Genomic DNA, 23,663 nt, shown 5'->3' on the forward strand with positions numbered 1-23,663 from the left:
CCGGAGCTCTCAGTGGCCTTTGATACAATTGACCACGACATCCTTCTGCACCGTCTAGAGGAGCTGGGAGCTGAGGGTTATACAGTGGTTCCCCTCCTTCCTCCTGGGCCGTGTTCAGAAAGTGGTGGTGGGGGATTAGTGTACAGACCCCTGGGCTCTCACTTGTGGGGTGCCTCATGGGGTTTGGGCTGGGTGTTCATCAGTATGCGGATGATACCCAGCTCTAACTCTTTTAAATCGGAACCAGTGAAAGCGGTGAAGGTCCTGTGTGAGTGTCTGGAGGCGGTTGGAGGATGGATGGCAGGTGACTGATTGAGGTTGAATCATGACAAGACAGAAGTGCTGTTCTTGGGTGACGGGGCGGGCTGGTGTTGAGGACTCACTTAGACCACTGCAACACATTCTATGTGGGGCTACCTTTGAAGGTGACCTGGAAAGTACAACTAATCCAGAATGTGGTTGCTAGACTGGTGACTGGGAGTAGCTGCCAAGACCACATAACACCGGTCCTGAAAGACCTACATTGGCTCCCAGTACGTTTCTGGCCACAATTCAAAGTGTTGGGGTTCACCTTTAAAGCCCTTAACAGCCTTGGCCCAGTATACCAGAAGGAGTGTCTCCACCCCCATCCTTCTGTCTGCACACTGAGGTCCAACTCCCAGGATCTTATGCTGTCTCCCTCACTGCAGGAAGTGAAGATACAGGGCCTTCTCGGTAGTGGCACCCGCCCTGTGGAATGCCCTCCTACCAGATGTCAAAGAAATAAACAACTGTCTGACTTTGAGAAGACATCTCAAGGGAGCCCTGTTTAGAGAAGCTTTTAATATCTGATGAATTATTGTATTTTAATATTTTGCTGGAAGTCACCCAGAGTGGTTGGAGAAACCCAGCCAGACGGACGGTGTATAAATAAATTATTGTTATTGTTTTAACGACTTTCCCATGCAATATGGGAATCCACATCCATCTGAAGTTCAGGAGCAGTTGGAAAATCCCCAGATTCTGGGCATCTACATTTGGGGCCATCTGGTAGAAAAAGGGGAACTGGGTTTTTTCATGAAGAGTCGGAACAGTGTATCCACAAAGTTCAGGAGCAGTTGGACAATCCCCAGATTCTGGGCATCTACATTTGGGGCCATCTGGTAGAAAAGGGGAACTGGGTTTTTTCATGAAGAGTCGGAACAGTGTATCCATAACTTGCCCAGGAAGCAAAGGAAGAGGTGAGTGCTTTGCTGTGGTTCCAGGACAAATCTCAGACAGTTGACCAACTACAGTCCCACACACACGCACAGAAAGAACAAGACAAAATGCTGACCGTGTAGAACGGGAGGAGGTCTTCCAGGAATGCCTCCAAACTCTCAATATTTTGTGGGACTGAATCACATCCCAGAATACTAGACTAGGGACTCGGCTACATTACTCAAAAAACTGTGTTTTGAATGCATTGTAAACAAGCAACATGGTTTTTTAAAGCAGTGGTGGGGTGGCATAGGGCATTTGACACCAATGTTGAGTGCACCTGCTTCCAGGTTCCATCCCACCCTCACCTTTGGGAGAGTCCAAAAAGGAAAGAATGAAAAGCCCATGGCAGAGGCACAACTCCGTATTAACACCAAAGCAGCCATAACTGTGGGATTTTGTAGATGCTTGACACAGGTGACATATGTCTAGAAATATCAGCTTCAGCATCTTAAAGAACAGCCAACAGGTTATTCCTCTTCCTGGCTCCCGGTGGAGTACAAGGTCAGATTTCAGATGCTGGTTTTGACCTTTAAAGACCTTCATGGCCTAGGACCCTCGTACCTATAGGACCGCCTCTTCCGGTATGGCCCATGGAGGACCGTAAAGTCCATAAATAGCAACACCCTAAAGGTCCCGGGCCCAAAGGAAGTTACATTAGCCTCAACCAGAGCCAGGGCTTTTTAAACACTGGCTTTGGCCTGGTGAGACCAGGGCCCTGCAGGATCTGATTTCTTTCCACAGGGCCTGTAAGACAGAGTTGTTCTGCCTGGCCTTTGGCTTGGAGTCAATTTGATTCCCTCCCTCTCTTTCTTTTTTCCTTTCTCCTCCTGTGATGAGGCTGCATTTTAAAGTTTTAATGTTGTATTTTATTTATTTATTTATTTTTTAATAGATATTTATTGAAGATTTTCCATTTTAGTAAATTAAAAAGCCAAAAAGAAAAAAGAAAAAGAAAAATTAAAAACATATACAATTTACAATCCTTATTTTTCAGTAACATATTTCCCTGACTTCCCCACACCTCCCCTTCTTATAGTCCAATTCAAATTGTTAGTTCAACAAGTTCTTATCCCCAATTTTTTAACCTTTTTATGTTTAATTCATTATAAAAAACCAATTTTACCTTATAAACATCAAAATTTATACATTAGTACTCATTCTTAAATCCCTTTTCTAAAGTCGACCCAAATTCCCTTGCATGAATTCCCCATTTTTCATACAATTAACAAAACAGAATAAAAATAAAAAGATGAATTATAATTATACACCCTTTGGATCCCCAAACCCCATCCCATCCCCTTTCCCGGTTTCAATCCCCAACAAGTGTCCATCAGTCTTAATCTACTATCAGCCTGGGGATCTCACGTCCGAGGCTCTTAATTGTCTCTCAGTTCCTCTCTGCCGGTTTTTTTGATAGTCCTTAATGTTAAACACCAGATCTCAGAGATGCTCTAGCCCGATGAGGACAATGTTTCTTCCAGCCAGACCTCCATGTTTAAAAGTGGAGCCCAAATCTTGTTTCTTACTCCTTTCAAATCCAAATGTCCCCAAAGCTCCCACTTTCACCTTAATCAAATTTGTAATCCTTGGGTCTTCAGATCTCCACATAGAGAGATCTCTCCATTCTTCAATCACCAATTCAGACCAGATTTTCATCATCCAGTTCTTATTTTCCTTTATAACCATCATGTCAGGCCTCTGGCTCTCCTTTGCCATCTGCAACATTATATCTCCTCCTTCCTTTTCCTCAAAAACAACATGTGTCTCTTTCTCCACACTCTCAAAGTTCTCAAAGTTCTCCTCTTGTCCAGCTGCTTGGGCTTCCTGGATCAAATCCTTATCAAATTCAATGAACTTATTTACTGTGAAGTCCAGAGTTGCAACGTTGGTAGCCAAAACATCAATTTGGCCTTGTAACTTTCCCAAGAGAAAGAAAACTCTGTCCAATTTAGCTTGAGTTTTGCCTCCTTCAGCCATTCTTGTAATGTCCCAAAACCCCCTCTAGAGGGATTTTGGTTACTTAGTATTCATTCCAGTTCAAATCCACCAATCAAGTTAATTTGTGTCAGTTCTTCCTTGTTTTCAACAAAGTATAACCCAATTGTAACAAATATAACCAGCAGAGACAATAGAAAACAAAGTTCGCTTTTTCCATCTTGACAGCTAATTTGACAGCTGTCAAACTCTTCAATATCTCTCCAACAGGCTCTCTCACGGATTACTCCCGGGTCAGGGGAGGTGGCACCTCAGCTCCGAAAATTAGCTCTTATCCTCCAGTAAAATTGCTTAAACTGCCAAATAGCGCAATTAATATCTTTTAGCCAATAAAAGGGAAAAAATCCTCTCGACTTTAGTTAGCTAGTCCTTGCTTTAGATTATTTACAAGACGGGGAGACGGACTTCCTGTTTGCATCTTCCCCGATCGTGCCTAATTCAAAAAAATTTTTTTCTTTAGAAATCCAATTTCCGTAGTACTCACAGGTTGCTGCTTTAAAGTCCAATTGTTCACAAGAAGAAGTCAGCGCTCTCCGGCCATGGCATGCGGCTTCACTCCGCAGGAGAAGCAGTAGACTCTCAGCACCGCGCCACTCACCCCGTCCCCCGTTCCGAAGCCTTTAAAAAGGCTCCTTCACGGGTCGGGGGGCGCAAATGGTGCCCGCCGAGTCACCAGGTTCACAGGCTACCTCGCCTGTGATTTTTAAGGGTCCCCGCGTCGCCGCAGCGGCAAGACCCGAATCCTGCGGAGCCAATTCCCTCCGGAGCTCGGAGGGAGTCCGCCATTAGCCGTTGGCGCTAACCCGGAAGTCCCTTAATGTTGTATTTTAATCTTGTTTTTAAGTTGTATTCATTCAACTTGTTTTTATTATTGCTTCTTAGCTGCCCTGAGCCCGGCCTTGGCTGGGGAGGGCAGGGTATAAATAAAATTAATTGTTGTTGTTGTTGTTGTTGTTGTTGTTGTTGTTGTTGTTAAAGAGCACCACATAATCAAGTAAATCAGGATGAATGCTGAATCAGCAGGGTCTCTGGAGAAGCCTTGAATCAGGTGGAGAGCATTTTTTTTTTATTGACTGATTCATTGACTGAATCAGAAGCAGAATGTCATCTCACGTTTCTCTCAAAAATGGGGTCCATTCTAGTGGACTCAAAGGAGAACTTTGGACAAATCCTGCGAGTTTTCATGAGAAGTAAAGGAAAGGGGAAGTGGGAAGAGTGATGTTGTGTCAGGCGTGAAGAGTGAACCTATGGCAACCGATAGGCGAAAGTTGCCATGAGTGTGCCAAGAAAAACAAACATAAAGTCCAGTACGCTTCCCTTGCGCAGCTTTGCTGACTGTTTGTGCTGATCCAAAAGTCCTCTGCCTCCCTGGCTGTTAGCAGAGCGATCGCAGCAGATAGAAGCAATTGCAGCGTGTGAGTGAATAATTCAGAACAGACACAAAGCGTTCCTTATCTTCTCTAGCCTTTAATCAAGTAGAATAACATCGTAAATTAAACCTGGCGAAAACTCGCCCATTCTCCCTTTCGGTAGCGTTCCCGAAAGCAGACTGAAACAGACTGAAACCCTCAGAGTCAAACCACTCCTACAAGAGTTTCTAACCACGCCTCAGGAAAGAGACGTCACACTGAACTCCTTAACCCTGTGAGTTCTGAAACCAATAACACTCCTCTCCCTTTGGTAACATCACAGATAAGAATTAACAAGCAGTTGATCTATTTATAGTCCTTTTATTACAGCATCATGTTGCAAGCAGAAATACACAGCTATCTGCAAGGAGGGCAGTTGGCTGCTCTAAATCCTCTTTCCGACTTCCGTAGCATTTTAGGTGCCAATGGGAAGTTCCTCCCTCCCTCTGACTTCTTTGCTCTCTGATATGTTCAGACCTCCGAGTCTGTGGTGAGGGGGGGTTCCCCACATTCCCAAGTGACATCTCAACTAGCTGCCCCCTCCTTTTGGGTTCCCTTGTCATTGTCTCGTACCTGGGCAACTCCTCCCTCAGCTGTTCAGCTTCTGTCTCTCTCTCTGCTTCTGAACGCGCTGTGGACTGTCAGACTTGCATTCGACTGAGCTTCTCTTTTGGTTGAGTCTGTGATTAACAACCTGAGCCTTTGATGAGGTTCCAAGCACGTTCCCCCATTGTGCAAAATATCCAGCACGCTGGGAAGGAGCCGAGATACTATGAGCTACATTGCTAAGAGCGTTTTATTTCTGACTACGCAGACAGAAAAGAAATATACATGCTCTCTCTGTGAAAGCAGAGAGCAACTGAACAACAAAGGAACAGGAAACCAGCAAACATTACATCCATCTCCTGTCTTCTGTGAGACTTCCAACAGTATGGAATCTCTGGAATGCATTCCCCAGTTCCTCATCCTTAGACTATTCCCTGACATGTTGTGATCATCTGGGTTGCCCTTTTTTTTATTTTGATGCCGTCAATCACGGTATCCTTCTGAACTGACATAGTGAGATGGGTGTCAGAGGCACCATATTACAGTGGTTCTGTTCATATCTTCAATGTCATGTCCAGAAAGTAGCGCTCGATGACTGCTCTTCACCCCCACCCCGGCATTTGTGCTATGGAGTTCTGCAAGGTACTATTCTCTCCCCAGCGCTATTTAAGATCTATACGCTATATAAAATCTATATGAAGTCATGGGTGCAGTCCAGAGGAGTTTTGGAGGAAGGGGCCACCAGTATGCCGATAACACACAGGGACATGGGTGGCACTGTGACCTACTGAGCTTCTTGGGCTTGCTGGTTGGAAGGTTGGCGGTTTGAATCCATGTGACAGTGGCAAGCTCCCATTGGTCTATCCCAGCGCCTGCCAACCTAGCAGTTTGATGTTGTTGTTTTTTAAAAAAATTGATTAAAATAAATATACAACATACAACAAAAAGCAATACAAGATTCACATGCCAAAATTATGTGGAATCTCCTGACTTCCCCCCATCTCTTCCATGGGTCCTAGTGTTTATATTTACATCTGCATATCTAAACTGTCCAAATTTTGTCTTTCCCAATTCTCCATACTTTCCATTAATTTACAAGTGTGGTTAAAATCCTGCTAATGTTTTTAACCTGCTTACAATTGTCTTGCTTTCTGAGCTTCCCAGTTAATTTTGCCATTTCAGCATAGTCCATCAACTTGGTTTGCCATTCTTCTCTGGTCAGGGTTGTTTCCTCCTTCCATCTCTGGGCTAGTAGCATCCGTGCGGCTGTTGTCGCATACATAAACTATCTTTTCTGCTCCTTTGGTATCTCGGTACCTGTAATTCCTAATAAGAAGGATTCTGGTTTTTTAAACAAATGTTGTTTTAAACATTTTTTCCAATTCTTTATATATCATCTCCCATATTTTTTTAGTTACTTTACACATCCACCACATATGATAAAAGGTACCTTCTTTTTCTTTACACTTCCAGCAGGTATTTGAACTCGTTCGATTTGGAGCCAAATACCACCAGTGCATCATTTTCATATAATTTTATGTCAGTGAACAACGTGCCATAAATTTCAAATCTGTTTTCCATAACCTCTCCCAATCTGCCATTTGTATATTGTGTCCCAAGTCCCAAGCTCTGGCTTCCATCACGGTGTCCCATTGTGCCAGAAGTGGTTTAGTCATGTTGGCCACATGACCCAGAAAGTTGTCTGTGGATAAACACCTGATCCCTCAGCCTCATAGCGAGATGAGCACCACTCCCCATAGACGCATTTGACGAGACTGAACCATCCAGGGGTCTTTACATTAACACACAGCTCTATTTCTCCATAACAGGAGAGTCTGTGAAGGCTTGTGACCAGTGTCTGGATGCAGCAGTGGACTCCATAAGGTCCAATAAACTGTGTTCAAATCCTGGAAAGTCCACTTACCTTTAATGGTCAGGCGGTGTTGCGGCCAACCAAGTCCACGCCCGCAATTTGGTGCCCTGCTGGGGAGGGTTGCAGCCTGCCTGCGGATTGACCAATTGTGCCAGGCTTAGGTGCAGGCATTCCGAAGGGGGTGGCCCTACCAGCCGATAGGCATTGCTTGGCCCTGCTCCCTGGGGGGATAACTTGGGGCCTGCCCAGGCCTCCTCCCCAGGTTATTGTTGGATCTCCCACCCTCCGTCCCCTTTTTAATATGTCTTATTTTCATACTAAGACCTTCCAATGAACATTGTCAGCCGCCATATTTGGGGCCTGGTGTCGGAATTCTGCACGACTGAGCTACTCCTCCTCGGACGCTCTTCCTCATCTCCGACGGTGATTAACGACCTTGTGACTCCAAAAACTGCACAGTGGCATAAACAGAAACCTGGCAGAAATTTTTCCATTTGGCAACTTGGCCCTGGCCATTTGATTTTCGCCTTCCTCATAGCAATCCTCACATCTTTGTGAGGTTAGGCATTGGGTAAGCCTTAGTTCTGGCTGGAGGGGAGGTTATAGCCTCTCTCCGCCCTTCCTTGGTTAAGGGTATTCTGTTAAAGGGATCTGTGAGGAGTTGCTTCTGTCCGGATGCCCAGGCAGGGGCTAGGGCCATAGCACTCCTCCAACAGGGGCCCCTCGGTGGTTAACTCTACTTGATGTAGGTCATGGGGGGCCGGTGTGCATTACCCTCAGATGCACCCCCAGCAGATGGACTGGGGTGGAATAAATGGCTATACGCCATGCCGATGCCAAACCATTCACATCTGTAAACAATAGAGTTGTGGCTCATTTGGACCCAATGTTATGCTCTGGTCTTGTCTGGTTTTTCATCACTTAGGGAGTGACAGGAACACAGGAGCTTGACACACAATTTGTAGGCTCTTTGGATGATTCCCACTTCTAAAGGAGCAAGTGCGTCGTTTACGGGTACTCTTGGATACACCTTTGTCAGTAGAGACCCACGTGTCCTCTATGGCTGTTTGTGAACAGGAAAAGCCTAACCACTGGAGCATTGGAAAACGTGGAGCTGGACTACTGCAATGCACTCTTTCTGGGGCTGCCCTTGGGTCTGGTGCAGAATCTCTAGTTGGTGCAACGTGATGTGGCCAGATTGTCCTTGCGAGATTTTGGTCAAGAACATCTGGCACCACACACCCCCATTTGAAGGACTATCCACTTAAACCTATTTTCTACTTCCTGCAACTTCCATTCCTGATCCACCAGAGGACCTCTTCTCTTATTCCACGACTACTAAGCATACCCAGGAGGACCTTGTTGAACGCTTTTTGGGAAGTCCAAGTGTTGGTTTGTTTGTTTATTTATTAAATTTGTACACCGCCCTTCACCCGATGATCTCAGGGTGGTTCACAGCATAAAAATACAGGATAAGACCAAAAAGTATATAATAAAAACAAGAACAAAAACAAAAAACCTACAAAAAATCTGCTGAATCGCCTCTGTCTTTACGTGAAATTTCAGTTCCCTTTTTCACCTCTCAAATTCATCAGAATAGCCCTATCCTGTGTTAGCATCAGTGCGGGGGGGATTCTGCTAGGGCTCACGTATGATAGTTCAGGTAACTTCTAACTCTTAATCTTGGTATTTTCCACCAATCTTTGGCATTTGCATCTCACAGTTTGGAGGCAGATCTTGGGGTTTTCGCAAACATGTTTTTCTTCAGCCCCGCAGTTGCAGGTGGAGCTGCATAAAGTTTCTAGGAACTTGCAGAGGTGATACTTCTTCTACATATAATTATCAAAATGATAGTGTGTGTGGGTTTTTTGCTTCCAAAGATCACATTTGAGTCCACTAAATGTGATGTTATGGATCTGAGGCAGAAAGGTCTGGCAGATATATGCCTCCTGAGCCACCCAAGACTTGGGGGGGCTGAGATTTAGGACAGATGATAACTGCACCAGAATGAGGTTGGCTTGACTTCTCTCCACTTTGGATGTGATCCCTCTGCAGGGCTCCGTTAGTGAGAAGAAAGTTACTGCATCTTGCAAGAACCACAACAAAAGACTTCTAATTCTTTGTAAGGGAGGTGCTCGTTCCTGGGAGGAAGAAGATGGTCCTCATTCTACTGCTTCTACTGCCTTATGGGGACAGTGGGAAACTGAAGACAAAATGCCTCTTGTCTTTGGAAAGGGATGAGATAGATTCACCTAATTATTTCAGGCCAGGAGACCACCTCATCAGTGGGGTCCTCTCTGCCACAAACACTGTGTTTCATCCTCATATCTTTAGCCAATGTCCTTCCACCAGCTTTTATTGGTAAGACATTTTGTGGGGATGGAGTTCCTGGTGTTCCACTTGCTACCATTTCCATGAGATCCAACTCATCTCCAGTTACTTTCAGGGGCCTTTCTCATGATCTGTTACCTGCCTTTAAGAACATAAGGAGATCCCAATGGCAGATAAATTTGGGGGTGATTAGGCTCTCAGCGGCTACCAGTCACAATGGCTATGTTCTCCATTCACTGTCACAGGCACTATGCCTCTGGGTACCAGTAACTGAGAATCTCAAGTAGGGGAAGAGTTCTTGTGCTTCTCAGTTTTGCATGTGAGGTTGGCTGACTTGAGGATGCTGGAACAGATGAGCCTTGGGGCGGATTCTGCAGGATTTTTTTTTGAAAGAGATAGAGATGAATATTAGAGGTAGAACAGAAATATCACTTGGACAGTGTTGGCATGTATATAATTTCTCCCCCCAGGAAAGGACCCACAAAGTACTGGCAGCTCCTCTCCTTCTTGTATGCCATTCAAGCGATCAACCAGAATCAAAAGCTGTTACCCAACATCACCCTGGGCTACAGCATCCATGAGAACTTTTTTGATGGAAGGGTGACCTATGATGCTTTGCTAGACATGTTGTCAATTGGGCAGCTGAACTTTCCAAACTACAGCTGTGGTAAACAGACTAACTTACTGGCTGTTCTCGAAGGGTCCGACTCTCAAAACTCCATCCAGATTTCAAACGTGTTGGGCATCTATAAAATCCCACAGGTAGGAATGGAGAGAGGTATAATAGCATTATGATATCGGCTGTTTTATTTTCAACTACCCTCCTGTTGATCCCTAGCATCAAATTTGCCTTCTACGGCTGCCACAACCTTCAAGGAAATCACTGTTCCCACCAAAGGGTCCTTGCAATAGACCTTCCTCCTTCCTAAGATCTTCCCAATCTCATGTTGGGCTTAGAAATATTTAGGCTTTGATCTGAAATCAAACAAGATACAAATCTTCCTTCTCTTCCCAGGTCACTTATGCTTTTGTCTCTCATGTTCTGAATGATAAGAGGCATTTCCCTTTTTTCTACCGGATGGTCCCCAAAGAAGAAGCCCTGTACCCAGGGATTGTCAAGCTGCTCCAGCACTTCCGATGGACGTTGATTGGCCTCCTTGCACCAGACACCGACAATGGAGAGAGGTTCCTGAAGAGCTTGACTCCCGTGCTCATCAAGAGCAGTGTCTGTGTTGTCATCTCACTAAGCATCCAACGACCGAATACAAATGGAGTATACATGCCTCGTCTTCCATTCCGCAAGTGGAGCCAAGTGCATGTATTTGTTTACTATGCGGAATTGACTTTTTTCTTAAATGGACTACAAATCATACAACAGTTTTTTGACATATTGATGAAATCCATTTTTGGGAAAATCTTCATCACAACAGTTTTGTGGGATGTCGCCCTGGAGCTGATGTATAATGACATATCTTTCCAACACATCCATGGTATATTTTCCTTCTTCACTGAGACAAGTAAAGGGGCAAAATATGGTGATTTTCTACCCTTTTTCTTTGGTATTAAGAAGTTTTGGGAGGATGCTTTTAATTGTTTTTATTTAAAGCATGCATTCTCAGTGAAAGGCCGGACAAGATGCAGAGAGAGAGAGAAACTGGAGAGGCTTCCCCAAGATGATCTGGAAAGAATCCTCTCTCTAGACAGCTACAGGATCTACAACACTCTGCAAGCCGTGGCTCGTGCCTTAAATGCTGCATATTCATCTAGATCTAAGCAGAGGGGAACTGAGAGAATGGGACTTCAAAGGCTACAGCCATGGCAGGTATTTTCTTTCCCTTCATAGACATCACACCTGAGCATGACAATCGATTGTAGTGTTGCAGATATTAAATATTGTGCAGTTTGAAATGATTGGAAGCATAAGAACTGGAAGCATTCATTTCCTTTTGGAAATGAATTATCATCCAGGCCCATAGAAATATTATTCACTCTTTACTGGCAGAACTCTTTATAACAGAATGAGAACATCATTCTGTCCAACACAGGTTCGGGATCTCTCTCTCTGTCTCTCTTACCTTCAGGAGAGCTTCCTTTCCATATTGACTCTATTGAGTTTTGGAGCCAAAGACAAAAAGGCAACTCCCTTCAAAAAGGAGATATTGCAATCCAATACCTTCATCACATGATCTAAGTTTACAACACTCACATGCTGGCTAGCAGAGAACAGCAACCAGTTAGTTAATCTTAATCTCTTAATCTCAGCAAGAGCCCAGAGCCCTTTAGAAAAAAAAATACTATGGAAAAAACCCAAAGTTTGCAAAACACATTACCCATTTTAAACCTTCCTTAATACATATACATTTTTCATTTCTGTTTGCTATTCTTATTCTTGCCTCATTGCACAGCCCCCCGAGCAACTGCTCCCATCATGTGCCCAATTCTCCTTTCCCCGCAAGTTGGAATTGTTTTTGGCAGAGGAGATGACATTGATCAGGCTGTCTCTAGTCTCTATTCCTTTGACACCCGCTTGACTCTGTTCTGGCTCTCTGCTCCCTCCACCAAGCTCCTGCCTTTCCCTGCTGAAGCCCATATTGGAGATTTCATTCAGGTTGCCTTGAAAGGAAAAACGAACCCAATTCACTCTTTCTGAAACAATCCAAGGGGGCAGCATCCTTCAAAAACATGCTTACTAGGAGAAAATGACACAGAAATGCTGAAGAATTCTGATGAGTTTCTATTATTATTATTATTATTATTATTATTATTATTATTATTATTTAAAAAATGCTTCAGAAATGTGGAGAACTGAATTTAAGATTGGGGTTTGTGTGTGAGAGAAAACAGTATGAATCAAAAGTGACAAGATCTGTCCATTACTATTTGAGTCTGCAACCAGCCCTAAGCAAAGGGGAAGTGGATTGTCAGTATGTTTCCATTATTATTAGATAATTTTTATTAAATTTTCAATCTAACAATTCCAAATAAACATTTTACAAACTCTGAAATATCCGATGACTTCCCTTCTTCTCTTTCCATGGTTCATTTTACATCCCTGTATATTTTGCTATAACCATTCAAATCAGTTTTCTACTTTTACATCCATCAAACATTATTTATGTGGTTGAATTTATCTTAATGCTGCCACCATTTTCAGCTGTATACAGTTATTTTCCATATATTCAATAACTGCTTTCCACTCTTCTTTCAATGTATGTTCTTCTTGGTCTCTTATTCTGTATGTTAAATCTGCAAGTTCTCCATATTCTGTACACTTAAGCTGCCAATCCTCTTTAGCTGGGACCTCGCTGACTTTCCATTTCTGGGCCAGCAAAACAGGGGCCTATGCTTCCCTTTATTCTAAATGCTCTCATCTTTGCTTCTGTTCCAGCTCCACCCTTTCCTAGGAAACACCCAGTTCTACAATTCTTCCATGGACAGAGTGTATTTGGATGAGAACGGGGAGCTGGCAGCCGACTTGGACATTGTGAACTGGGTGGTGTTCCCCAATAAATCCGTCCTCAGAGTGAAGTTTGGGAGTATCGACAGACAGGGATCCCCAGATCTGAAGTGCTCCATCGACCAGGAGGCCATTGTGTGGCCCAAGTGGCTCAATCAGGTGACGGGGAGTGGGAATGATGCCTGTCATTTTGCTCTCTTTTCTGTGAGCTCTAATAAGTGCTCCCTGTTCTTTGGGCTGCTGCCCTCAGTTGCCTGTCAACTCCAGCACTGGGCTGTTGTTCCAGATAGTTCCTACAGCTCCTCTGCTCAGCTGGGTGCCAAAGGAGGCTTCCTGCTAAACTGTGTGTCTGGGGAAAGGGGGGTTCCTTGCTTTTCGGTTGTTACATGAATTTTATCGGTAGTGAATAGCTCATGGCCCATATACAGAACTTTATTTAATGGAGGTCCTTTGTTTTTTTCTGAATTTAATCATGAATAATTCATGTAATGGACAGTGATGGGAAATGCTTAGTTTCAGCAGATGACAACATACTATCCCTCAAAGAACAATTCTCATTGACGCTCTTTGTCTTTGTGCCTAGACCATTCCTACTTCCAGGTGTGTGGAAAGCTGTCGCCCTGGATCCGTCAAGGTGATTCAGGAAGGGAAGCCTCTTTGCTGTTATGAATGTCTTCCCTGTGCAGAAGGGACCATCTCCACTCAGGAAGGTGGGCGACTCCAAGGGAAAGGCTGGCCTTGGGGAAGAGAGAAGCGTTCAGTCAGGAATCTCTCAAAACCAATTCTCCCTCGGCCTGAAGCGAGATGAACGCTGCACACCATAGTTGTCTTTGACTAGACTTAACTGTCCCGGGGTCCTTAAGGAGGGAGATTGTTATGGACCTAGGGTAGATATTAGACTTCTGCACAGACCCCTGATCCTCCTTTTGGCCCTGGTATAGGGGGCTCCAAGCAGCCCAACCTGCCAGAGGCCAAGCTGGGGATCTCCAGCCCTAGAATCGGTTCCAAATTTCTTCGGGGTAGAGCTAATGTTCAGAAAAACCTAATTAAATACCTGTAGTAATCTGTGGCTGTCCCAGACTGACTTGGTCTACAACTGAATCTCTCCCAAGAGGCTAGATACTGCTCAGGGCTTGGCCGAATCGAGTCTATTAGATATTACTTACTCTCTCTCTCTCTCTTGCAGATGCAGACCATTGCAAAAAATGCCCAGAAAATCAGCATCCAAACATGAACCGAGATCAATGTGTGTTCAAGAATATCACCTTCCTAGCCTACGAAGAATCTCTGGGGGTTGTCCTACTTTCCCTTGCCCTACTGGGGTCCTTAGCCACAAGCTTTGTTTTAGGAATCTTTATTAAATACAACGAAACTCCCATAGTAAAAGCCAACAACCGGGACCTCTCCTACATCCTCCTCGTCTCCCTCCTGCTTTCCTTTTTGTCCTCCTTCCTGTTCATTGGGAGGCCAAGGAAAGGGACCTGCCTTCTCCAACAAACAGCCTTCAGCATCTTCTTCTCTGTTGCTGTTTCTTCTGTCTTGGCAAAAACCATCACTGTGGTTCTGGCCTTCCTGGCCACCAAGCCAGGGAACTCAGTGAGGAGATGGCTGGGGAAGAGTCTTGCCAACTCCATTGTCATTTCCTGTTCCTGTGTCCAAGTTGTCTTTTTTTTTTTTTTTTTTTTTTTAAAGCAATTTATTGGGTTTTACAATAAGAGTAAACATAATAAACAATATAACATTTATCTTAACATAGTTTCACATTTTCTTTGGACTTCCTCACACCTCCCGCTCCCACTTTCATCGTTATAACATTTTGTCAGCAATTTATCATCTTATTTAAATTCTTATATCCCTTCTATATTTCATAATCTTATAATTCTCAGAAGGAGCTAAATTTTCACAGTCTTACTTATTTTCTTAAAAACTTCTAAATTTAGTGGTGCTCAGTTGTTTTAGTCTAGCATCTTATTTAGCATTCACTCAAATTACAATGCTTTTGTAAATAGTTCTTAAATTTCTTCCAATCCTCCTCAATCCTCTCTTCTCCCAGGTCACGAATTCTGCCGGTCATTTCAGCCAGTTCCATGTAGTCTATCAGTTGCATCTGCCATTCTTCCAGTGTGGGTAGATCTTGAGTTTTCCAGTGTTTTGCGAGAAGTATCCTTGCTGCTGTTGTTGCATACATAAAAAATGTCTGGTCCTTCTTTGCCACCCCTTGGCCGACAATACCCAAAAGGAAAGCCTCTGGTTTCTTAGTGAAGGTATATTTAAATATCTTTTTCAATTCATTATAAATCATTTCCCAGAACGCCTTCACTTTAGGGCAAGTCCACCAGAGGTGGAAGAACGTTCCCTCGCACTCTTTACATTTCCAACACTTATTATCAGACAGGTGGTAAATTTTGGCAAGTTTGACTGGGGTCATATACCATCTATAAATCATTTTCATTACATTTTCTTTCAGAGCGTTACATGCAGTAAATTTCAATCCATTACTCCACAACCTCTCCCAGTCCTCAAACATGATATTATGCCCAATGTCCTGTGCCCACCTTATCATAGCCGATTTAACCGTTTCATCTTGTGTATTCCATTTCAACAGCAAGTTATACATCCTTGAAAATACCTTAATCTTTGGTTCTAACAATTCTGTTTCTAGTTTCGATTTCTCCACCTGGAACCCTAGTTTCTTATCATTTTTAAAAACTTCTTTAATCTGAGCGTAATGTAACCAATCTCGCACTTTGTCTTTCATTTTCTCCAAACTCTGCAATTTCCAATTGTCTCCATCCTTTTCTAGTATTTCCCAATATTTTGGCCATTTAGCCTCCATATTGGGTCTTTTTCGGGCCTTAGCTTCCAGAGGTGAAAGCCACCTTGGTGTTTTATTTTCCAGCAAGTCTTTATATTTTGTCCAGACATTAAACAGTGATTTTCTGACAATATGGTTCTTAAAGGCCTTATTTGCTTTAACCTTGTCATACCATAAATATGCATGCCAACCAAAAGCGTTGTGTCCAAGTTGTCATCTGCATGATCTGGCTGGGGATCTCGCCACCATTCCCAGACTCTGACATGCACTCCCAGCCTGGGGAGATCATCCTGCAATGCAACGAAGGGTCTGTGGCCATGTTTTATTGTGCCCTTGGCTACATGGGCTTCCTGGCAGCCATCTGCTTCACGGTGGCTTTCCTAGCCAGGAAGCTGCCTGGGGCCTTCAATGAAGCCAAGCTGATCACCTTCAGCATGCTGGTCTTCTGCAGTGTTTGGGTGTCCTTTGTGCCCACCTACCTGAGCACCAAAGGGAAATACATGGTAGCCGTTCAGGTTTTCTCCATCTTGGCCTCCAGTGCTGGGCTCCTGGGCTGCATCTTCATTCCCAAATGCTACATTATTTTGCTGAGACCTGATCTGAACACGAAGGAGCACCTGACAGCAAAAACTAAAGATAGCATCTGATTCTTAAAATACTATTTTTCAAGAAGGTAGAGAAGTGATATTCTTGAAAAATAATGTTTCAATTTAAAACATCGTTACCCTCATTTGATCATGTAGAACCAACCAACTTAGTGGAAGTAGTTATGAAATTTGGATTTGGCTGAAAATTTGTTAATACTTTGGAAGATATAGATCACATAGATCACTGGGAATTCACATTACCAAAATTTTGTAATTATTCTTGGAACGGAACAAGGATGTCCACTGTCACTCCTGTTATTTTTCCAAGTGAATCTCCAGCCCCCGGCTCTCTCACTTCCTCATTCATCGTCACCTCCTCTACGGGTGCTGCTAAGTACCCTCTGTCTTTGAGCTCTTTGCTCTCCTACTTTTAAGGCTTGCTGGGTTCTGGGACATGGTGGGTCTAGAATGGTTTCTAATGACGTGTCAGCCAGGTGTTGCTCTGGCTCTCCCATGATTTCCCAACTTTCCCCCTCATCTGCCTCTGAACTGTGACTTCCCTTTATACTTTCTTCCTCTTCCTCCTCGCTGGGAGGGTGAGGATGGAGAGGTGGTCTCCCCCATTCCTCCCTGGCCCTTGGTCATCTTGGTCACCCTCCACCCCATACCTGTCAACTCATCAATATCTTCCTTAATTTATGGTGCCCAGAACTGGACACAGTATTCCAGGTGTGGCCTGACAAAGGCAGAATAGAGTGGGACTATTACTTCCCTTGATCTGGACACTATACTTCTGTTGAAGCAGACTAAGATTTCAACATTATTTTTATTAGAATTAAAATTTGTTATCTTTTCCCCCTAATTGTATAATTAAGAAAGCACACCATTCAATGCTGTATTTTAAAATGTTGTGAGCCATGCAGGGACCTTACAGTGAGGGAGGGTCATCAATATTATTATTTAATATATTAAAAAGTTGCTGCATCCCACTGTTGACTCATGTTAAGCTTCTGGTGTAATAAGCCAGTTGTCCTATATTTAGGCCTCTGCTTATTCTCTTCAGCCTCAGCAAAGGTGTTGTTAACATTGTACACCTTCAGACCATATACACAGGGACCAAGTCCACATTTGGCCAGAATCCTACCCGCTCAACTGTCATCTCTAACCCCCACCCCCAAATAATATTTCAATTTCCCCCATGTCCCCGTTTCATTTCACTTCCTGAGAAAAATCCTCAAATGTTTCCACTGAATGTAGTAAGAAGGGAGCATACTATGGAGGGGGGAGCTCCTGGCGGACATTTCCACAGTGGTGGGAATGTTTGGGCGGTTTTTTATTAAAAATTTGATGATTTACAAAAGTGTGCAATGTCTCTCTCTCTCGTATTTCCCCCCCATGTAACATTTTTACAATTCAGTTTCATTTTTTGAGACATTAGGAAGAGAAGGGGGAAAGAGGTGAGGGGGAGATGGGGGGGTTGGGTGGCGATGTTTCTATTTTACTTACTATATGTAGGGTTTGTGTCAGTGTTGCTTGTGCAGGTTCTTTGCTGTTCACTTGTGTTCCTTTGGTGGTGAGAGAGGTTGGGGTTGGCCTAGGGTGTGGTTGTTCATTTGTGGTTGGCTGTGGTGGTCTTTGTTTTCGTGTGTATGGGGGGGGTGGGTGGGTGTTTTGGATCAGGTTAGCCATATTGATTTGTATGCTGTTGGTGGATTTCTGTCATTGTCTTGTTGGGCTGTGTGTGTGATAAAGGGGAGCCATACAGGGGTGGAGGTGTCTTCTTCTATTTGTCCCCATGTCAGTTTCAGTTTATTAGTTAATTTTTCTAGTAGGCTGTTTCCCATACTATTTGGTACCATTGGTCCATGCTTACTCTTGACAGGTCTCTCCAGCGGTGGGAATGTTGTGGAAAGCGAATGACAATGAAACAGAGGAGGAGAAGGAAAGGAAAGGAAAGGAAAGGAAAGGAAAGGAAAGGAAAGGAAAGGAAAGGAAAGGAAAGGGTGAAGGCTTGTTGCTTGGGGAGGGGGGTAGATAAAAGAGTGAAGGACAAGGCAGTTCTGGGCAGCCTGGGCAACTGTTGCTTAGGTGGACCGGAAAGCAAAGAAAATGGCCTTTGCTGCAGTTAGGCCAAAGGAGAGCAAAATAGGGAAGGGAGGGCTAGCCAGGAAGAAGAGTGGGAGCTGCCCTTGTTCCTGCATATAACCAAGAAAAATAGAGTATGCACTAGAGTTATAACTTTTAGACTTCAAAAACAAACAAACAAACAAACAAACAAACTGAAAAGGGGAATAATTCTTCTCAGTTGTGAAAAAAGGTCACCCCGAAATGTAAAGTTGGAATCACTGTATCTGTAACATTACTACTCATAAGTATTAGCACTTTTTAAAACTTTATGGAACTGTTTGGAACTTTTACAGCTGCCTGGAACTTCCGAAAACTGTATTGGAGAATCACGGGAGGCGGGAGCCATCCGTACTCCAGACACCAGGAAGCAATCAGGGTGCGTCGCGCAACCAAAGTGATACGGGAACTTTATGGTCCTTGTGTTCAGGATCCTTGTGTTTCTGGGACCCATAGATGGCTGTGGGGACATGCAACAGACCACGCTTATAGAGAGCATGAAACCCACAAAAATGGTTACCTCCATTGGGCCCTTAAGTTTAGAAAAGGGGGGAGTTTCAGGGAGCCTGTGGAAGATCGGGGGAAATCAAAACCCATTCCTCCTGATCAGAACTGATGAGTTGATGACCACTGTAAGCAGATGAAAACATTAGCAGGATTGCAATAACACTTGTATTGTAGCAATTGCTATGGAGAAAATGGAGTGATGTAAAATATGGACTATTGAACAGTATGCAATTGAAAACCCATGGAGGGGAAGGTGAGAAGTCTAAAGATTTAGAGAGATCTTTAAATATAGATCTGTATGGCTGTATTGTTATAATCTTATACTTGTAAAATCAAATAAAAATGATTAAAAGAAAAGAATTGATGAGCTGGTTTTGTTGAGTGCTCTATCCCTCTCACCGTCTGCAGCTGTTTAGGGAATTGACAAGACAGGGGATATTTTATGCACCAGACTTTTCTGACTCAGTGCGAGAAATTATGAATCTCTGGAGAAATCCCTGGAGAAATCCCCGGGAAAAATAAGAATATTTATGAGGCGGGAAGCATCGCCCTGGCAACCTTCTGGAGTCTCTCTGTGGCTTGAGGAGCAGATGCAGAGCTGGAGAAAACATGTTTGCAAGAACACAAGAAGCAGCTGCCCTGTTTTGACATGGGCCAGCATAGGGTGGAAAGGTCAGCTTGGACTTTAAATGGCAATGCACCTTCGTTGGGGTCAGGACCAATATATTATTTTAGGAAGTGTGCAAATATATACACGCTCTACATAGAGTACCTACATCTGAGCCCTGTGAACTCATGAAACCCATTCCCTTTACAAGAAGATTCTTATTCTTATTATTTTTTATTTACTGAGTTTATATACTGTTGTATACATAGAGGTTTCAGGGGAGTTCACAGAAAAGATCACAACATATATAACCAGAATAAAAACAGCAACCCAATAACACCCACCCCCCGAAAGGAGCCACATTTTAAAAGGGTATAGGATGTCAATCAGGTCAACCAAAGGCCTGGTTAAAGAGGAAGGTTTTTGCCCGGTGCCTAAAGGGGTATAATGAAGGCACCAGGGAAACTTCCCTGGCAAGAGCATTCCACAGACAGGGAGCCACTGCAGAGAAGGCCCCGCTCTCGTGTTGCTGCCCTACGGACCTCTTGAGGAGGAGGCACACGAAGGAGGGCCTCAGAAGATGATCTCAGGGTCCGGGTAGGTTTATATGGGAAGAGGCGGCCCTTGAGGTATTGCAGTCCTGAGATCACGATGACATGCTTGGATCTTCACATCCCCAAGGCCATCTTCCCCCTTACCAGACACATTCTCCACTAACTGAACCTTCTGGACCATCTGAATTATCACAAAAGCTTTGTCTCCTTGTGCATTCTCTGAGGTTTACAAAGAACTCTAAGCACTAATAATAATAATAATAATAATAATAATAATAATAATTTATTATAAAAACCCCGCCCATCTGGCTGAGTTTCCCCAGCCACTCTTGGCGGCTTCGAATCAAATGTTAAAAACAATACAGCATTAAATATTAAAAACGTCCCTAAACAGGGCTGCCTTCAGATGTCTTTTAAAGATAAGATAGCTACTTATTTCCTTCACATCTCATGGGAGGGCGTTCCACAGGGCGGGCGCCACTACCGAGAAGGCCCTCTGTCTGGTTCCCTGTAACCTCACTTCTCGCAATGAGGGAACCGCCAGAAGGCCCTCAGCGCTGGATTTCAGTGTCCGGGCTGAACGATGGGGGTGGAAACGCTCCTTCAGGTATACAGGACCAAGGCCATTTAGGGCTTTAAAGGTCAGCACCAACACTTTGAATTGTGCTCGGAAACGTACTGGGAGCCAATGCAGATCTCTCAGTGTTATGTGGTCACGGTGGCCACTCCCAGTCACCAGTCTAGCTGCCACTATCTGGATTAATCGCAGTTTCCGGGTCACCTTCAAAGGTAGCCCCACATAGAGCGCAGTCATCCCCACCAAACAGAACTTTATTTCTGCAATACAACACAACTTTAATACAGGCAACTTGCCGTTTGCACAGGGGTTGCATTCTGGGTCATTGCACAGCAGCAGTAGCGCAAAAGCCCATTTCGCCCCCCCCCCGTCTTCTGGGGCCGAAAACGACGTGTGGGTTGTACATGCATGTCAATCTATCGCTCGCACGATGGTTCCCACCTGCATAAGAAAAAATCCTTGCTAAAATACAGAATTTTATAACGTAAGTTATGACCTGCTTATCTCCCATACAGCCATAACATATAATGCATCTCTGACAGCAACAGCTTGGAAGGAAAATGAGGGGGAGGGGAATCAATGATGAAGTATTTAAAGTACATTTTTAAAAAACGATGTATAAGTAAGGCATCTTTTCTATCTACACTGATGTCCCTATGATGAGCTTTCTACCTGAACAATCTTCCACATTTTCTACGCTAACATCCTTCTGAAGATTTCTTCTTCTCTAGTAGGATTTCTGTTTATCACTGAAACTTTTTTCCATCCTTCGTGGGCTTAGTTCATTCAGGGAATCGTAGAGTCGGAAGGGTCTGGATGGTAATCTAGTCCAAACCCCTGCAATGGGAGAATCTTAACTAAAGCATTCATGACAGGTGGCTGTCCAATACTCCAAGGAAGGAGAGTCCACAATCTTCTGAGGTGAGGGAGTCTGTTCCACTGTCAAACAGCTCTTACGGTCGGAAAGTTCTTCCTGCCATTTACTCAGAATCTCCTTCCTTGGAACTTGAATCCATTGGATCTCATCCTACCTTCCAGAGCAGGAGAAAACAAGCTTGCTCCATCTTCCATGGGACAGACTTTTAGATATTTGAAGGTGCTCTATCACATCTCCTCCCAGTTTCCTCTTTTCCAGGCTACACATACCCAACTCCTTCAACCGTTCCTGAGACTTGTTTCCAGACCCTTGACCACTATTAACTGCTGGAGTCATGTTGTGTGGGGGAGAGACACCGCATCCTGACACTTTCATCAAGGTTCCTCCTGAGTAAGCTTAGTAGCCCTGGAATAAGAGAAGAGGTCCTCTTGTGGATCAGGAATGGAAGTTGCAGGAAGCAGAAAATAGTATTAAGTGGATAGTTCCTCCAAATGGGGGGCTGTGGTGCCAGGTGTTCTTGACCAAAAGCTCGCAAGAACAATCTGGCCACATCGTTTTGCACCCACAAGATTCTGGACCAGACCCAAGGGCAGCCCCAGAAAGAGTGCATTGCAGTAGTCCAGCTCCACGTTTTCCAGTGCTCCAGGGGTCAGGCTATTCCTGTTCACAAACAGCCCTAGAGGACACGTGGGTCTCTAGTGACAAAGGCGTATCCAAGAGTAGCCCCAAACTATGCATTTGCTACACAGGCTTAGGATCCAAGGCCATTATTGTGAAAATGAATTAATTGTAAGTAAAGAACCCTTTTTCTGTACCAGTCGGAATCCTGAGTATTTTATTTTACCTTTTTAGTCATGCTAATGTGTGAATGAGACTGATTTTGAGCGGTGCCATGGCTGGCACAACCAAAGAAGTTGCCCTGTGCCGTAGAACATATGAGTGGGCCTCCCTGCCTCCACCTAGCCGCCAGGTAGGAGAACAAAAGCCAGAGTTGTCTGAGTGAGTGGAGCTGGAAGCAGGATGGAAGTTGGACGCACAAAGACATACATGCTCTGTGCTGGATTCAAAGCAGTGACTAATGCAGTGCTGATGCTCCGTGGAGTATTAACGCGGTGAAGCCCTGCTATCTATGCTCAGGTTGCATGTACACTGGGACCTCGGGTTAAGAGCTTAATTCGTTCTGTAGGTCCATTTTTCATCTGAAACTGTTCTTAACCTGAGACACCTGGGAGCCAGTGTGGTGACACCTAATGGAGCCAGTGTGGTGTAGTGGTTAAGAGCAGTAGTCTCCTAATCTGGTGAACCGGGTTCGCATCTCCGCTCCTCCACATGCAGCTGCTGGGTGACCTTGGGCTAGTCACACTTCTCTGAAGTCTCTCAGCCCCACTCACCTCGCAGAGTGTTTGTTGTGGGGGAGGAAGGGAAAGGAGAATGTTAGCCGCTTTGAGACTCCTTAGGGTAGTGATAAAGCGGGATATCAAACCCAAACTCTTCTTCTTCTTCTCCCACTGCTGCCGCCACGCCACCGTGTTGTTGTTGTTTAGTTGTTTAGGACTCTTCTTGACCCCATGGACCAGAGCATGCCAGGCACTCCTGTCTTCCACTGCCCCCCGCAGTTTGCTCAAGCTCATGCTGGTAGCTTCGAGAACACTGTCCCACCATCTCGTCCTCTGTCGTCCCCTTCTCCTTGTGCCCTCCATCTTTCCCAACATCAGGGTCTTTTCCAGGGAGTCTTCTCTTCTCATGAGGTGGCCAAAGTCTTGGAGCCTCAGCTTCAGGATCTGTCCTTCCAGTGAGCCCTTAAGGCTGATTTCCTTCAGAATGGAGAGGTTTGATCTTCTTGCAGTCCATGGGACTCTCAAGAGTCTCCTCCAGCACCATTATTCAAAAGCATAAATTTTTCGGCAATCAGCCTTCTTTATGGTCCAGTTCTCACTTCCAAAAATCACTACTGGGAAAAGCATAGCTTTAACTATACGGACCTTTGTTGCCAAGGTGATGTCTCTGCTTTTTAAGATGCTGTCTAGGTTTGTCGCTGCCGCTGCCATACCTCCAGGCGATTTCTGTTCTCATCCTGAAGCAAAGTTCTTAACAGGAGGTAATATTTCTGGGTTAGCGGCTCCTCCTGGGCTCCTGCCTTGGGGGAGGAAAGAGCGGTGCTC

At 44.4% G+C, this 23,663-nt stretch overlaps 1 protein-coding gene and 1 long non-coding RNA gene across 2 annotated transcripts in view; one reads left to right on the forward strand and one right to left on the reverse strand.

The window, feature by feature from the left end:
- LOC308470280 overlaps positions 1-23,663 on the reverse strand; it is a 267,788-nt gene that overhangs the window by 213,617 nt on the left and 30,508 nt on the right. The gene's annotated exons all lie outside the window — the stretch shown is intronic.
- On the forward strand, positions 9,749-17,133 carry LOC308469522 (vomeronasal type-2 receptor 26-like). The gene is made up of 5 exons (XM_080992105.1): positions 9,749-11,218; positions 12,785-13,012; positions 13,437-13,563; positions 14,040-14,506; positions 15,872-17,133. The coding sequence occupies exons 1-5, from the start codon at positions 10,475-10,477 to the stop codon at positions 16,313-16,315; spliced, it is 2,010 nt and encodes a 669-aa protein (XP_080848231.1). The 5' UTR covers positions 9,749-10,474; the 3' UTR covers positions 16,316-17,133.

This window comes from Podarcis pityusensis (genome assembly GCF_964106645.2).
Source record: "Podarcis pityusensis genome assembly, chromosome: 2".
Taxonomy (NCBI): domain Eukaryota; kingdom Metazoa; phylum Chordata; class Lepidosauria; order Squamata; family Lacertidae; genus Podarcis; species Podarcis pityusensis.

Excerpts from the sequence above, each read along its gene's own strand:
- LOC308469522 (XM_080992105.1), top strand. The coding sequence starts at position 10,475 with ATGGTCCCCAAAGAAGAAGCCCTGTACCCAGGGATTGTCAAGCTGCTC. Across the intron at positions 11,219-12,784 it reads AAAGGCTACAGCCATGGCAG|CTCCACCCTTTCCTAGGAAA; the intron begins GTATTTTCTTTC and ends CTTCTGTTCCAG. Across the intron at positions 13,013-13,436 it reads GGCCCAAGTGGCTCAATCAG|ACCATTCCTACTTCCAGGTG; the intron begins GTGACGGGGAGT and ends CTTTGTGCCTAG.